The following is a 15,131-nucleotide window of genomic DNA, read 5'->3' as shown; positions in this document are numbered from 1 at the left end:
CAAATTGCTGCACCCGCTGGGCGCCTTCGCTGGTAGCTCTCCCATCATCCTCGCCGTTGTCGCCACTTTGCCTTCCGTCACCTCCGGTTTCCTCTTACGGCTGCTAGACGACTTGTGGGTCTCCATGCTCTCTTCCTATACCACCGGTGCCACCGGAATAGAAGATGGCGGTCGGCCAATCGCTTTGGCGCTGGCTACTCGGCACTGCCGTGGAGCATAGAATTATTTTCGTTTAATATTGTTTCCACGCGGCAGTGTAACGTTATCGAGCGTTTTTCGCACGTATACGGCATGGCTCTGCCAAGGCTTCTTTTCTGACGGTCCATTTTAGCGGCATTTTTTACCTTTCTTTGCATGCTCGCCGACTTTCGACCAGTCGTCGCATAGCGTTACAAAATTTTATATTATCAAACGAAAGAAAATGCCAGAAAGCCTGTCAACACTTTACTGCGCCTCTTGTGCGGATTTCATGAATGCTAATGTGGTGTGTGTTAGCACTCCAGCTATTCGTTCAGTCAATTAGTCGCAAACCCAAGCTTCGCATCTTTTGCTCTAAATGCGTATGACGCGTTTACAGAATAAAATATTTTCGGAACGGTGGTCTAAGCAAAGGTTACCGCTTGTTTTTCTTACGCGATAGCCCTAATTCTGATCACCCGCCATGGTTACGCCGAGCTTAACAACATGCATGAGAGAGCTGTGTCATGGTAAAAGTAATCAAGTTGAAGTAAAATTGTCTTGGGAGGGTCAGCACGGCGGCAAAAGAGTAAAAAAAACTTGGGTTTGTCCAGTAATTTTGTCCGCCCTTTTATCAGACGTTCCAGACGGCATTTTTCTGCAATGCCGCTAAAACAGTGGGTGCATTAACGCGCCACTGCGACCACGTATATAGTTTCCAGAGAATGGCATCAAATGTATTTTGCGATGTGCTAAACGCGCTGGGCAGCCCCAAAATTGGAATGTCTGTGGCCAACAGAGCAAGCGACCGAACACGCAGCATGTGCTGCAGAGCGAAACACAGTATTACAGTGCAAACACAGTATATAGGTGGCCAAGTGCTGCAATTAATCGTCAAGGAAGTGCTGCCTAATCAATATGAGACCGCCGCGACGACGGAACTGCAATGACGATGGAGCACCGCCGTACACGCACGTCTATACACTAGCAGGCGACACCAGGAGCAATCGACTCTAACCAAGCGTGGTGTTGACGGTGACTCCGATCGATTCCGCAGGGAATAGTGACCCGGAAAATTTCGTATATATACCGTTATACGAAACCTGCCGGCTCGCATTTCAAACATCCAAGCAGAGCACACTGGTCGACAGCTTTAATTTGCCATCACGTAGCCAGCGCACGCGCGGCGCAGCAGCGGAGTTCCCCTACTGACGTCACATGCGGGAAGGCGCCACTCAGAGATCGGTGTCTACGATGGGAGCCGATTCTTGGTGCCGCGAGGGCTAATCGCTTCGTATGCGCTGCGTTCTCGCTGTTCGCGTTGAGGCGAGAGGCAGCTCGGATGTGGATTCGCTCTCTGCTGCTGCCGCTCTCCCTTACCCCAGCATTTTGACGGTGGGTTTCCGCGGTCACTGAGCGAGATGTGCTCATGTTTGCGTGTGCGCGCGTTACACTATGCTTGTTAATTTAGTCAGTGAGCGAATGTTTAAAAATTGATGCGGCCAATAAAACTGCTAGCCGTATTCCGTATAGCTGTCTACCAGTTTGCTATCGCTATCGATGCTTGGCCTTTCAGGCGAAACTGCGACTTTTTACGTAAGTGGAGAAATGCATTTGAAGTTAACCCAGACTTTTTCACAAATTCTTTGCTGCAAGTACGTCAATGCGTTCTGCAGAAACGAAGATATTGGAAATCAAACATGCCCTTCGCGGTGCTTCCGCTCCTTCTTAAATGCCTTGCACTACGAAAGCTACGGAGGAGCGCGGCGTGTCCATAAAGCTCCTGCAACTGAGCTTCACCGTGCCGCGCAGTTCAAGTTTGATTTTGGATGTTTGCGTAGCCGCCACTGCTTCCAATTTTGGCGCCTACGACGGACCAAACTTAAAGGGTCCCTGAAACGGTTCGGACAAATTTTGTAGACGCGTAGGGTACAGATTAAGTAGAACATTCACACCACAATTTAAGTGAAGCGTTACGCATTAATGGAGCTACAAGCGATTACAAGTTACCCTCCTCCCTAGCCATGCTTTTCCTCCTCAACTCGTTCGCCCGGCGGTCGGGGCTAAGCTCCGTCTTCACTGGTTCTGCGTCACGATGCGACGTCACAACGTCCACTTCCCGTTGCTTTGGAGCCCGCCCCCCCCCCCCCCCCCTCCCGCGCGAAACGTCCCCGCTAGCGGCTTGGCCGTCAACCCCAAGCGAGAGCTATCGAAGCAGCGTGCGTTGCGAGCAATCTGTCGCAGAGCCAAACGTGTCTGGTATTCCGGTAATCACACACTAGCAGAACCTTTCGACGGAACGGTGAAGGCATAAACTCAAGCTGATGAAGGAACAGTAGCGTAGACGTACGTGAGCTGCCTGATCGGTCTCCACAGTCGAGCCACCCGTTGGCGCAGAACTTAACCAGCCAAAGAAAGAGCTAACATTGCTCTAACCAAGTTTAAGATATATTAAACATTTTAAACATTTACAAAAACAACGTGTTAACGATTACACTCCTGCGAAAAATTTACACCAGCAGCAAAGAAGAATACATTCTGTTACTGCTACTGTGTGTGGTTGAGCTCTATGGCATGAGGTGGATGCACCGTGCAGACCATTCACATTTGCGCTTCTGTTCATCCCCTGAAACGACACGCAAGAGGACACGGCCAGGCCCCGTCCCCTTGCGCTTGCGTTTACCCTAATACCGAACTCGCGAAAGGCTATTGCGTTAGTAATCTTCCGGTGTAAAGTGACAGCCGCAATCGCGCAAATCCTGGCGCCGATCGAAGAGCGGCAGTCCGATGTGCTGCAGCCAGTCCGCTCGTCTACTGGCTTGCAGAAGGACACAATGTCGCAGCTTGACATATTGCCAGTCGCTACGTTTGCACTCCACAACGCAACAAAGTCGAATCATAGCGCTCGCGAAAAGGCAGACCGACATTGAACGCGGAGCTCTCGTCAAAATGGAGCACGTTGTAACACAAGCAGACGACACTTGCTGTGTGCCGGAAGTGCTTAAGTGTACTGAAGAATTGTTCTTGTGCATTCTCTTTATGTTACTTTCTCTTTATAAAAACAATTTAACTAACATTCCAACTATTACAAACATCATTTGTTTCCCATTAAGTTGGAAAAATCATCGATCACGCGCCCTGGTCAGCCAATCGGATAGCTCGCCCCACTGACGTCATATGGGCGATTTCCGTCATATGGGTAGGGGCGGCTTAAAATTCCGCCGATCAGTGCGCTGCGATCGGCAGCGATGTGCATTTTTAAAACCTTATAATAAAAACACGCTTTACGCGGAGCACTTAGATGTGTCAATTAATGATCAGAAGGACCTACTCTAACGACTCAGTACCTTTGTAGAAAATCGTCCAAATCGTTTCAGGGTCCCTTTGAGCCAAACGCGGTTGTCCTGCGCTGGCCGCAGTGCGCTTACCAGTGAACCCGTCACGGCCCCTCACGGAGGCCGCGATAAATGCGCTACGTCGTAGACTGCAGCTGAATGCAGCTGTAGTGTGTATGTACCTGGTTTGCTTTGTGCACGACAGGGCTTGTTTGCATGCTCGCGCTCATATACTGTAGTCTGACCATGCATGCTACGTGTTGCGGACCGGATTTGCCCTCAACCAGCTTGACTGAAGGAGAGTAGACACATTCAACTTGCGCATGTTGAAGCGCTATCAAAAAGTCTACTTAGGCGTCCGACCAGGAGTGAGCGCGCGTTGGCAAGCCTGCGTGTGGTGTGGCCTTGAGTTCCGCGTGTTTCGATGATAGTTGGGCGCTCAAGGCTAGTCGAAATCAGCTGGACCCGACGGCGACGACAGCGCTAGGCAGGGCGGCCGAGCATGAGCAAACGATAGGCGGATTCATCCCGAAGTATGCATTTATTGTCTAAATTCGAAAATATATTTTCGCTTACTTCTGCCTATTTATTAAACTTCATCAATAAACACACAAAGTAAGAGTAGGAAGAAGCGTACTCCTCCAAACATATTGATTGACATCAGCTATTAGCCAATAACAGCCGTGTATGGTAATCCGGTATCTTACGAAACAAACCGTCCATAAAAGAGTGAGAAGCAGGCATCAGTTGAAAGGAAATCGTTTGAGAGAAAGGCGACATCCCGCTCCACTTTTGAGCTCCACGCGTCGCTTACGACTGCAAGACTTGGCTGAAATGTTCGTAGCAGCTTATGCTATCCGCCTACTATGTACTTTCACCAAACCAAAGGGAGTGGGGGTTGGGGAGGTTTAGCATTCCTTTTATACATCACATCCCGGTGGGCCTATGCAACAGGTAAAAAAGTTTCGCTTCAAAACAGTATTTCCATAGCACTTCGAATACTGTGGCTCTTCTCTTTCTAAATACATGGTACCTCGCAAAGTGTTTTTTCCCTGAGCCTTCGCTTTCCCATGGCGATATTTTGCACACCGATAGACTAAAGTAGTCTATACTGCCAGTATACTGATTTCATTTTCATTATTCATTTTGTTTTGGTTTCAGAGAGCAACACCCGCCGGAGTTGCCTTGATGCAATGCAGAAGGCAAATGACCTGGAGCCTTGGTTCGGTATCGAGCAAGAGTACGTGATAACTGAAAAGGATGGACTCCCACTAGGCTGGCCAAGAGACGCCACCCATACAATAAAACCTCTAGGCAAGTCACAGAACATCTTTGCGGCCCGTACGACGTGTAGCATAAGCAGATCATGCGAGGTAACAAAAAAGAGTAACACGACCGTCGTCTCTTCTTCTTCAATGTCTTCTTGCGTGTCTCGTTAGAGCTGCACATCACCTAATAAAGCGCATTAACTTGGATATTAGGTGCTGACTCCCTTCGCCTGCAAAAGTCATGTGATTCTTTCAGTATGCAATGACGCAGTGTTCGCTCAAAGTAAGTTGCGTATAAAGGGTGGCCCATCTCATGGCAAAGCACCGCACTCGTATTTCTGGCGGCGTAGGAGAGGAGGTGTTGGATTTGAGGCTGTGAGGCGCGCTCTGGTACAAGATGCCGAGATTTGGTCTGAGTACACAGTGCTGTGACGGGGAGAGGCAGCCGGCGCAGTCACACCGCACTTGCATGAGCGCTCGCCTGATTGGCTGACGCTAGGCTCAGCTTCGACCCAGTGTAAGGTTACTGTGAGACACTGTATATGCAGGCAAGCAGCGAAGTTTTGCGCCGAAAGCATCCTGCATATATGTCCGCGTTTTTGTGGGCACTAGGTTCATTTATAGGACTTTCGTCATCAGCTATGGTTGAATCCGCGCAGCTTATTTATAAAAATAGGCCTTCGCTTCAAGACTGCTTACACTTAAGGGCTCGGAAAGACCGCAAAACTTATCACAGTGTTTACTGCTTTCCTCTGTTAAAGACCGGTGCTTGTATTTACGAAACTCACAGAGACCATCACTGGTGTACGCTGATGACGAGTTTTAACAATGAAGTGAGCCCTCTGCGTTACCAGAGGAAGGTAGTGACCATCCTAAAGGCACCGTGTCTCTCTTAGGTGTTTGTCGCCATCCCTTGTCCGGTTTTATGAATTAGGTATTTTATGGCAGTTTTTAACTTCCTCTTGAATTATTAACGTGGGAGGTAAAACGTTTCAGAACTATGTTCATGAACAAATAGGTATTACATTTTTCTCGTTTTGTTGCAATGGAAATGTGCCTTCTAGTGCAACGACAAGCGCTACGCCAATTTTCAACTTACTCTTGGTTGATTATCATGGGTGGTGAAAAGTTTACACGCATAATCTCCTGGAGGGGTTATCAAAATGATGCAGACGTATTTGCTACAAATAACGTGCTCTTTCGTTGTCATACGCTGCTGTGTTTAGCATAATAGCGAGAAACACGGGCAAGGAATCGTGAAACGGGAAGCTCGGTTGCAACACCGGAATGTTACCGGAGGCCAACATGAGACGACGAAGAAGAGGTGAGTAGTAGGAATGTTCACTCATGTCATATGATGATGCGTTTAAATGATGCTGCCGATATGTACAAGGCGAGCACTGGCCGACGTATGCTGGAGTACATGACATAACTGAACAATATCAAGTTTGGCAGACCGCGTACGTAAACGTAGCCAATGACGCTGCCTCTTTTCGATGCAAACTATTATCAACCTTGATCAACCGTACTCTGGTGATGACTAGGTATGGCGCGGCCGCGAGGTCTCTATCTTCAAAGCTATCTTCGATGGGGACGAAGTGTAGCGAGGGCTGATAGCTTTATGTGCGCTGTGTTTTCGCCGCTTAGTTCGCATTGAAGTCGAGAGGCAGCACGAAGGTCAATTCACTCGCTGCAGCGGGCCTTATCTTTAAAGCGATCTCGTCTTGCAGGACAGAGGCTTGGACGGGTTTCCTCGTTGGGTAGGCATGGAAATGCTAACGCGTTTAAAAGTTTCGGAACAAGGATTGAAAAGATCAGGCGACGGTCATGATTCTACTATTTGTACGTCCAAGTTATTGGTTAATTATTAGATTAAAAAACTTGAAGACTAAATTATATGACACTAACTCTATCTGTCCTTATTCAGGTCCATACTGCTATGGCGTCGGGGCGGATGCCGTTTCGGGGAGATACGTATCGGACGCTCACTACAAGGCATGCACTTACGCCGGGGTCAAAATGGCCGGTACGAACGCTGAGGGCGTCCTATCACAGGTAAAAGTCTATTTTTGTGTTGCACGATTAGTACTAGGATATCTAATGAATGCTTCTAGGAGGCCACTTGTTAGCCTATGCCATTCCTTAAGCAGCATTACAGCAGAATTATTATTATTATTATTATTATTATTATTATTATTGATATTATTATTATTATTATTATTATTATTATTATTATTATTATTATTATTATTATTATTATTATTATTATTCCGAACATATATACGCATGGCACGAAAGGCAAAGCGAGGAGCAGGCTTGCCACTACCCCGATAGAGGTGCAATGCCTGCTTACTCTTCAGAAAGGAGGAGACCGATACATAGAAATTGAAGATAGGAAGGGGAGGAAAGATGAAAGACAAAGATGGCAAATCTAAGAAGTGAAGCAAGGTACGCGCAGCACAGATCACACAGAGCGCAGGTTGCACACAGTAGGGCCGGTCACTGCAGGTCAGACTACTGAAGGATGTTAGAATGGTGTGGACGGATGCGGATAACGCATACACTCGATAAGAACAGCAGGTAATATCGGTTGTCCAAAATTAGTGCCACTTGGGGGAAGCTGCCTACTCAGACACTGGTTTTGTTTGCTGGGTATACTTTGTGGCGCAAAATACATTTCTTGAAAAGGGGCGGAAGAAAGGGAGGCATTGGTGCTTCACTGTCTTCCACTCTTCTGTCCCTTTTCAAGTAATGTATTTTGCACCAGAAAGTATACCTAGTCCTGTCGTCTTTCTTGTCTCTGTCGTTTTGCGCTAAACAAAGTATTCATGGATTCGCACCAACTAGCCCGCCAACGCATTGTGCTATACCTAGCAAACCTAAGCACCAACTTTCCCAAGAAGTAATCCCTTTGGGAGAGACTGCTTACCGAGCTACATTTCCTGTCACGTGATGCCATGAAGTCATCCTGGAAAACCAACGGCCTGTCTATTCAAGCATGGTCGCCAGACATTCCTCGACGCATTTTCCTCCTGTTTTTTTTTTTTCGAATAGTACAAATACCATGATTGTGTAGCCGATGTTAGCACGAATGGGAACGTTCCAAGTAGCTTGTCCTGAGGAAATGCATTAGGGTAAGCAATAAGATCGCGCGCACACTCGCCACACGTCCGAGTAATACGCTGACAATGCCGATAGTCTTTATGTCGTGCCATTGCCCGTTTTCCCCGTATATGTTGTGAGACTTCCACAGCCATGACAATGTTACAAAAACAGTTGAGCGGCGATTTAAACCGTTTCTTCGCTTATATGCAGTTGACATTGCTTCTGACTACGGATTTATTGTCGCTTCGCTTACCAAGGCATGCATACCTGTGGGTGCCTCGAAAGCTATAATAGTGACAGAAATAATGACAATGATGGCGCCGCGCGTAAGGGTCTTCAAAAGAGGACGTGTAACTGTGTGCTTATTATAGGAAAGGAGGAGAACTTGTTAAATTTGATTTCATTTTTGTTTTTCTAGTTTACACTAGAAATGTCACCAACAGTTGAAAGCTGCGATCTGCAGCATGTCTGCATGGTCTCCATACGTGTCGTGTTTGGCAGCAGCTAGCAAGTATAAACATCAGACTATAGGCGGTCTTGTTTACAAGGCTATTATTTACAGGCATTTGAGATGACAACAAACGAAACAAAAAAATATGCCTGCTTAACTACACGATCCTATGCTTTCATCGCATGCAAGTCATCGCTCACATAACTAAAAAGCATATTACAGTATGCAAATAGCACTAGTGCGCCAAGATGTAGCCGGCAACACTAGAAAAAATTTAAGACGAAAATAATTTTGCTATTTGATTTAAAATAGTAGGATCTATATATCACTTCCGTATTTGTTACACATTGCGATTCCTTATTTGCAATAAAATTTCGTTGTCCTTAACTCCTTCATGCTACTTAAGCTCACTGGAGGCTATTCAAGTGTGAGGCCGCGGGCAACTAGACACATAACTTAAATTGACGGGGACTTGTTCTTGCACACTGGGGATGATTCAGTATCAGTATACTACATGCACCGATAAGTTTCCCAGAGTGCCATGTTAGGCATGATATCACGCCTCGCCAGTCGTATGGGAGACGCGAGCGCGAGATTGCCTGACCTGCCCTGGTTTAGACGTTACCAACGCTGCCTGCTGCTCTCTTGTCCAGCCCGTCGTTCGCATTATATTTTAAACGCAAACCTGTGTCGTCGTGTTCGGCTTCTGCCAACGAAGAATCTTTACCTCGGAATAAGGTGCACCACGCCTATGCGTCGTCATCCACCGCGATCACTTCTAGAGCGCCTACAGTGTCCGTTTGAAGAAAACGTTTTTCTACCACCTCTGAGGCGTTAAAAATATATTTGTGGTAAAACTTGGGATACAGCTGCGCAATATGTATTGCAGCTGCACAAGGATTTATTTCTGGGAGTCGTACTTTCCAGTCAGCCATTCTACCAAATACACGCAAGGCTAACATTCGCTCCTTGGAAAAATATTGTGTCAATCCCTGCGCTCGCGCTCGGTTTTGTCTCTTATCTCAAAGAACTAAACGTCAGCAACAATCGCCATCACCTCAAACCACCTGCGTCAACTCACGAAACCACGGAGGAACGAAGTAAACTAGAAGGGAACATTACCTTACTCTGAAGTTTGCGCAAGCCAACTCTCCTTGAAGCCATTCCTTTCATCTTTTCTCTTTGAAAATGTCGACCCAATAGATGTTCATGGTGGACTCGGCCAACTTGGCTGACTCACCAAGTGTGCTTGTTTTCCGGCAGGTCTTAATTGACGCGCAATTGATCGAGTGCTTTTCCAGCTACCATGCGCAAATATTCTTCCTAAAGTTTTGTGCAACTTCGGTCGCTTCTTGCACCATATAAATTTATAGCCTTGTTAGTAACTGACGTACTCACGCCACGCGTTGTTTTTCGCGCGCGTTGTCTCTTCGTAAGAACGTGATTTCTTTGTAACTTGTCACGGGGTGCGGTAGCTCTGGCTTGTCCTCGGCCCGGATTGACATTCTCGGGCATAGTGGTCGGCGAGTGCGTTGCCTTCCACTTGCGAGTGAGCCGGGACCCACACGAGCTCAACGGCCCGTCCCGGTGATTTGCATTTGGTGAGGATTGCTAGTGCCGCGGGAGAGAAGTTCCCCTTGCGGTAGCTTGCGTAGGCGGTCTGGGAGTCTGTGACCACGGTCCTCACTCCCGGTTGTGCGAGTGCGAGGGCCACGGCCACTTCTGCTTCGGCTGTATTCGTCGTCCGTATCGACGCGCCTGTAACCAGTTTATCGATGATGGTGACGACCGCCGTTGCTCTGATTCCGTGCTTGGGAAGCGAGGCGTCCGCGTAGAGAACCTCGGGGTCCTCTTCCAGCTGTGGAGCCAGTGCCTTGGCCTGCGCAGAGCGTCTCTCGGCGTTCCTTCCCGGCTGCATGTCCCGGGGGAGGGGCTTGGTCTTAATAATGTCTCTCCACGTTGTGGGGAGTGGCTCTGTTGTCGGTTGCTGTTCAATTTGCCATCATATCTTGCGTAGGACGGCCCGACCGTGCTCTGTCCGGCTCAGCCTTACTCTCTGGTGGGATAGGTGTGCTTCCACCAGCTCTTCCGCCGTGTTGTGGGCACCCATTTTCAGCAGCTTCTACATTGACGAGTACACTGGGATACCCATGGCGAGTTTGACTGCTTTCCTTATCGTCGTGTTCAGCGTCTCGCGGTTCACCTTCGCAAGCTGGATGTACGGGGCGGAGTATACGTTACGCGTGACACGATGAATGCCTGCACCAGGCGCAGTGCGTCTTCTTCTTTGATTCCTCTGTTCCGGTTGGTGACTCTCCGGATCATGCTCAGGACTTGCTCTGATGTGGTCTTGATTTTGTTGACGACTGTGTGCGCCTTGCCATCGCTGTACTGCCGCTTCTGTACAGATGTACAGAAGCGGCAGATGTAGGCTTCCCCGTCCGCATCCGGAACTCAGCCGAATGCAGCAAACGATCGTGCGATGCACGCTAGCGGGGTTGCTAGCGCATCGCGTGCTCTTGCACAGGATGTTCCCAACAGAGCATGACACTTCATGCCATTTTTGCAGGCGATCAAAAGGCACTCTAGCACACATCCTTGCAGAGTGCACTAAGCTCAAGAACCCTCCACCATCCCTACCCCCCAGCGCCAACCCCCCCGACCGATGGGAGACCTTGTTGTCCAGCCCCGACCTACCGACCCAGCTCACGCTGGCGGCTAGGGGCCAGGAACTGCTGGACGCATATGGGACCTGAGAAGAAGGTTCCACCCCATCTGTAGCCAGCGCGCACCAACCGTCACTAAGGGCTCAGTACAAAAGTTGATTCTTTCTCACTTTCGTAAGAGCGTGCGCGCTTCGCGTGGCTCCGCGCGGCGGTGGAAAACACTAAAACATACCATGGCGTGATCACGTGCCGGGCCGACTCTTTCTGGCTTCAATTTTGTAAGGCAGTGCTCTCTCGTAGTTCTTGAATTCCCCCACGCACGTAGCCGTGGACTCACTCGTAATGTACAATCGGCTTACATCTTTCAAGGATCCAATTCGACCATTATTTGGCTTCCCTGCCTGTACAGCGTGGCCGAGCTACGTTTTGACGACTTATCACTTCTCATCAAGAGATTATGCCGAAAACTAATGAAATGCCAGCTACACCTTGATCTGCCCTTTGGTGCCTTCGACAACCTAAAATGTGCCTAGGATGAGGAACATTAGCGCAACAAAATGCCAATACTCACTCAGGAAGGGAAGACAAAGACAAGCACTTGTATTTCTATTCCCTTGCGGTGTGCGTTGTCTTTTCGTTGCGCTAATTTTCCTCCCCAGCAATGCAAGACCAACTAACTCAGCATTTCATTGTTCTGAAGTGTGCGTCAATTGCTGTTCTGGGAATCACTTGGAAAGCTGATTATCTGTCACTGGCTTTGAAGCAACTGACGTTGTTATTATTGCAACAAACATACAGAGACTACTTGCATACTTATGCGGATGGTTAAACGTAGCCTACCACCTCAGCAGCCGCAGTTGCCATTGAAGCCAAACATGCGACAATAAAATTGAGTGCCACACATAACGACATCTATGGTGGGAGAACTTTCAACTCTCCGTACCTCTGTGAATTATGTCGCTATTCAACCGTGCATAAAATGTATGGTGTTTCGGGAGCGAAAATCCGATCATAAGAGACTCAGATATGTTTTACTCCGCGGTACATGCGCGTACAAGCAGCTAATCGCGACATAAAGGAACGTTCTAAAAAGTGAGCACGACATCACCTTCGATTCTGAGTGATCGTGGCATTGTCGGTAACAACTGTACTGACAAGGCTGCACGGTCTCTCTAAGAAGGCACCCACACGCTTTCCATCAGTGTGCCGAACACGAACGCTGAATGAGAACTTTGTTTACTTACTCGCAGAAACAACTCACGCTTTCTGCAGATCTCCGAACATTTCCAAATGCCGGCTGCCATCCCAGGACCCTTTGTAATGGATGGAAGCGCCAAGAAACATTTCCAGCGCTGGGGCAAATGTTGCCTCTCTCTCTCTCTCTCTCTCTCTCTCTCTCTCTCTCTCTCTCTCTCTCTCTCTCTCTCTCTCTCTCTCTCTCTCTCCTCTCTCTCTCTCTCTCTCTCTCTCTCTCTCTCTCTCTCTCTCTCTCTCTCTCTCTCTCTCTCTCTCTCTCTCTCTTTCTCTCTCTCTCTCTCTCTACCACATATGTCCTGGAGTGGCATCGCACAGAGACCGAGAGAAGGATATAGTTAAAAGATAGCCCTATAGGCCTACTTCCGGAAATTGTTAAGGGGAAGAGAGTTCGAGAGGGTGTTTTCGTGCTTTTTATGCCCTTGTATGTGCTGCAGTTTGTCCAATGGCTAGTACCTTATGCCTTACAGGTGTAAACATTTTTGTTTTGTTGCGTAGAAACTTATACGGTGGCTATTTAAATGCATCTTCTTTCCTTTAACTCTGTGTAGAGCAGCAAACCGGACGCTTGTCTGGTTGACCTGCGTATCTTCCCCCTTTCTGCTTTCTCTGACTTTCAATTCATCTGTAACAGTCTTAAGTTAGGACGCGTCCAGTGTCACTGACATGCAACAAGTTGATGGCCCGTCTCTCCACAGTGGGAGTACCAGGTGGGTCCCCTGGAAGGCATCAGTGCCGCTGACCACTTGTGGATGTCGCGCTACATACTGGACCGAGTGGCGGAGGACTTCGGCGTACTGGCCACCCTGGACCCGATGCCGTACCCACCGGGAAAATGGCTCGGCTCTGCAGCCCACACAAACTTCAGCACCAAGGCGATGCGTAGTGACGGCGGCATATGGTGAGTACGTCATAGAGCACTAGTCTCAAACGCAGAACACTCGGCCGACCCATGTAGGGTATCTTCCCGAGTGCTCCATAGTACCACAGTAAGAGATCCCCGTTTACATGGTTCTTGCAGCTAAACCGCTGGGCCATTTCGGCTTCAGTTTCACACGGAGACACAATCTTGCATTGGCTATTCTTTAATACTACGTTTGTGAATAATACATGCCTCTTTCGCTCACAGTGAAGCCGAAGTGTTCTGTTTGTATTGTTTTTCTTCGTAGACGCAACTGACAGAAAATTCTGACGGTGGCCTCATTATTATCTTAAGATTAACTTTGCGACATATTACGCCACAAACTGCACTGTGAATTGTCACAGACATCTTATTGGAGGGTTTCGGACTAATTCTGGTCACCTGGTGTTCTTCAAGGTGAACCTAAGTGCACGAGCGTTCTTGCGTTTCGCTTTCATCGAAAGGTGGCTGCCGCGGCCGGTAGTCGCAGCATAAAATTGAGCGTTAGTCAATGAATGGTAATGAGTGAATTATGAATTAATTAGTTAATGCGCAGCTGCCTTCAAGAAATCGATTTATGATTACGCATGTGACTCGCGAGCATTGTAAAAAAATTCAGTGGGTATACACTGATGGTAACACTGGTTGACTGAGTCCTATCAGCATCCCGGCCACGGCAGACGTATTTCGATGGGGACGAAATGCGAAAAACACCCGTGTATTTAGATTAGGGTGTACATTAAAGTACACCAGCTGGCCCAAATTATTCTGCAGTCCCCCACTACAGTGTGCCTCATAATCAAATCGTGGTTTTGTCCCGTACTACTCCATAATTTAAATATACTATTCGTCTCCTCTTTCCCAACGGCTTCCTTTTCCATTGTTTTGCCACCTCTGCGCTCACCAGTAGCGACGGTGGGCAGTTAATTGATGATGAAGTCACTGCTACGCGCAGAAATGTAAGATAAAGAAAGGCTAAACATAGAGGCGCCCAATTTACACGTGTTGCCTGTTTGTGTATATTGACAAAGGGGCTGTATGTGACATGTTGTGCACATTAAGGAAAACAGCGGTGGCACATTTCTCGAACGGCAGGCCGTGTTAAAGCTTTAGAGACTATGCCTATATGACTAGACTGCAGCTACGGCGACGACCTAACATAGACATGATAACGCTTCGGGCGCGCCCAGATGGGCACTATAGGGAAGGCTGCAGGCGACAGTACCACAGGAATTAGCACTTAAGGTTGTCTTTCCGATGAGCGCGGCAACATAAACTTTAATAAGCTCATGTTTTTTACCACGCACAGTGTCATCAGAGATGCCATCGAGAAGCTGAAACGCAATGCTGACGCTGATTTGGCCAAGTACGACGCCGCCAAGGTCAAGCGAAACAAACTGCGGATGGAAGCGCTGATGTTGACCACGCCCCGCAACCAGTTCACCGCTGGCGATTGCTCCAAGGAGGTCAGTGTGCGCATACCGCGCACAGTGGTTGACGCAGGCAAGGGCTACTTTGAAGACCGCAGACCTGGAAGCAACGCTGACCCTTACACGGTCTGCGAGACACTCGTCAGGACCATTTGCCTCGAATGACGGACACTCTGGCATAACGGACTTCGTGGCCGTTATAAAGCGCTTTATAAAGTTGTATGAACGTTATAAAGTACACATTCAATAAAGGCACATGTTAATCACCACCCGGATGTGTTGCCCTGCAGCTTTTCTCGATCCTTTCTAGAGCACTGCTATGCTACCTACCCAACTTCCTCCTCCGCTGCCTCTCTCGATCTGGCCCTCGCGCAATACAAGTATGACGCACTCGGTACCCCTAGTGTCCCCGAACCGAAATCCGGCTCTAAAACCTCTTGAGTACTGTGCAGTCCTTCTTATATCCGTGTCCACAACCTTAGTTCCTGCGTACAAAATGATCAGCGTACAGGTTGAATATAGAGGTGCACACGTTACAGCGGCA

At 48.2% G+C, this 15,131-nt stretch overlaps 1 protein-coding gene across 1 annotated transcript in view; it reads left to right on the top strand.

Moving 5' to 3' along the window:
• Window positions 1–14,862, top strand: part of LOC126524617 (glutamine synthetase 2 cytoplasmic-like) — a 61,271-nt gene extending 46,409 nt beyond the window's left edge. Inside the window, exons 3-6 of the mRNA XM_055067393.2 lie at window positions 4,674–4,826; window positions 6,708–6,835; window positions 12,955–13,157; window positions 14,467–14,862. Coding sequence (XP_054923368.1) covers window positions 4,674–4,826; window positions 6,708–6,835; window positions 12,955–13,157; window positions 14,467–14,752 — 770 coding nt within the window. The 3' untranslated portion in view covers window positions 14,753–14,862. The remainder of the gene's footprint in view (window positions 1–4,673; window positions 4,827–6,707; window positions 6,836–12,954; window positions 13,158–14,466) is intronic.
• Window positions 14,863–15,131: the final 269 nt, after the last annotated feature.

The sequence above is a fragment of the Dermacentor andersoni genome, chromosome 3 (genome assembly GCF_023375885.2).
Source record: "Dermacentor andersoni chromosome 3, qqDerAnde1_hic_scaffold, whole genome shotgun sequence".
Classification (NCBI taxonomy): domain Eukaryota; kingdom Metazoa; phylum Arthropoda; class Arachnida; order Ixodida; family Ixodidae; genus Dermacentor; species Dermacentor andersoni.
Note: the sequence above shows the minus strand (reverse complement) of the source record. Positions and strands in the feature narration are given on the sequence as shown.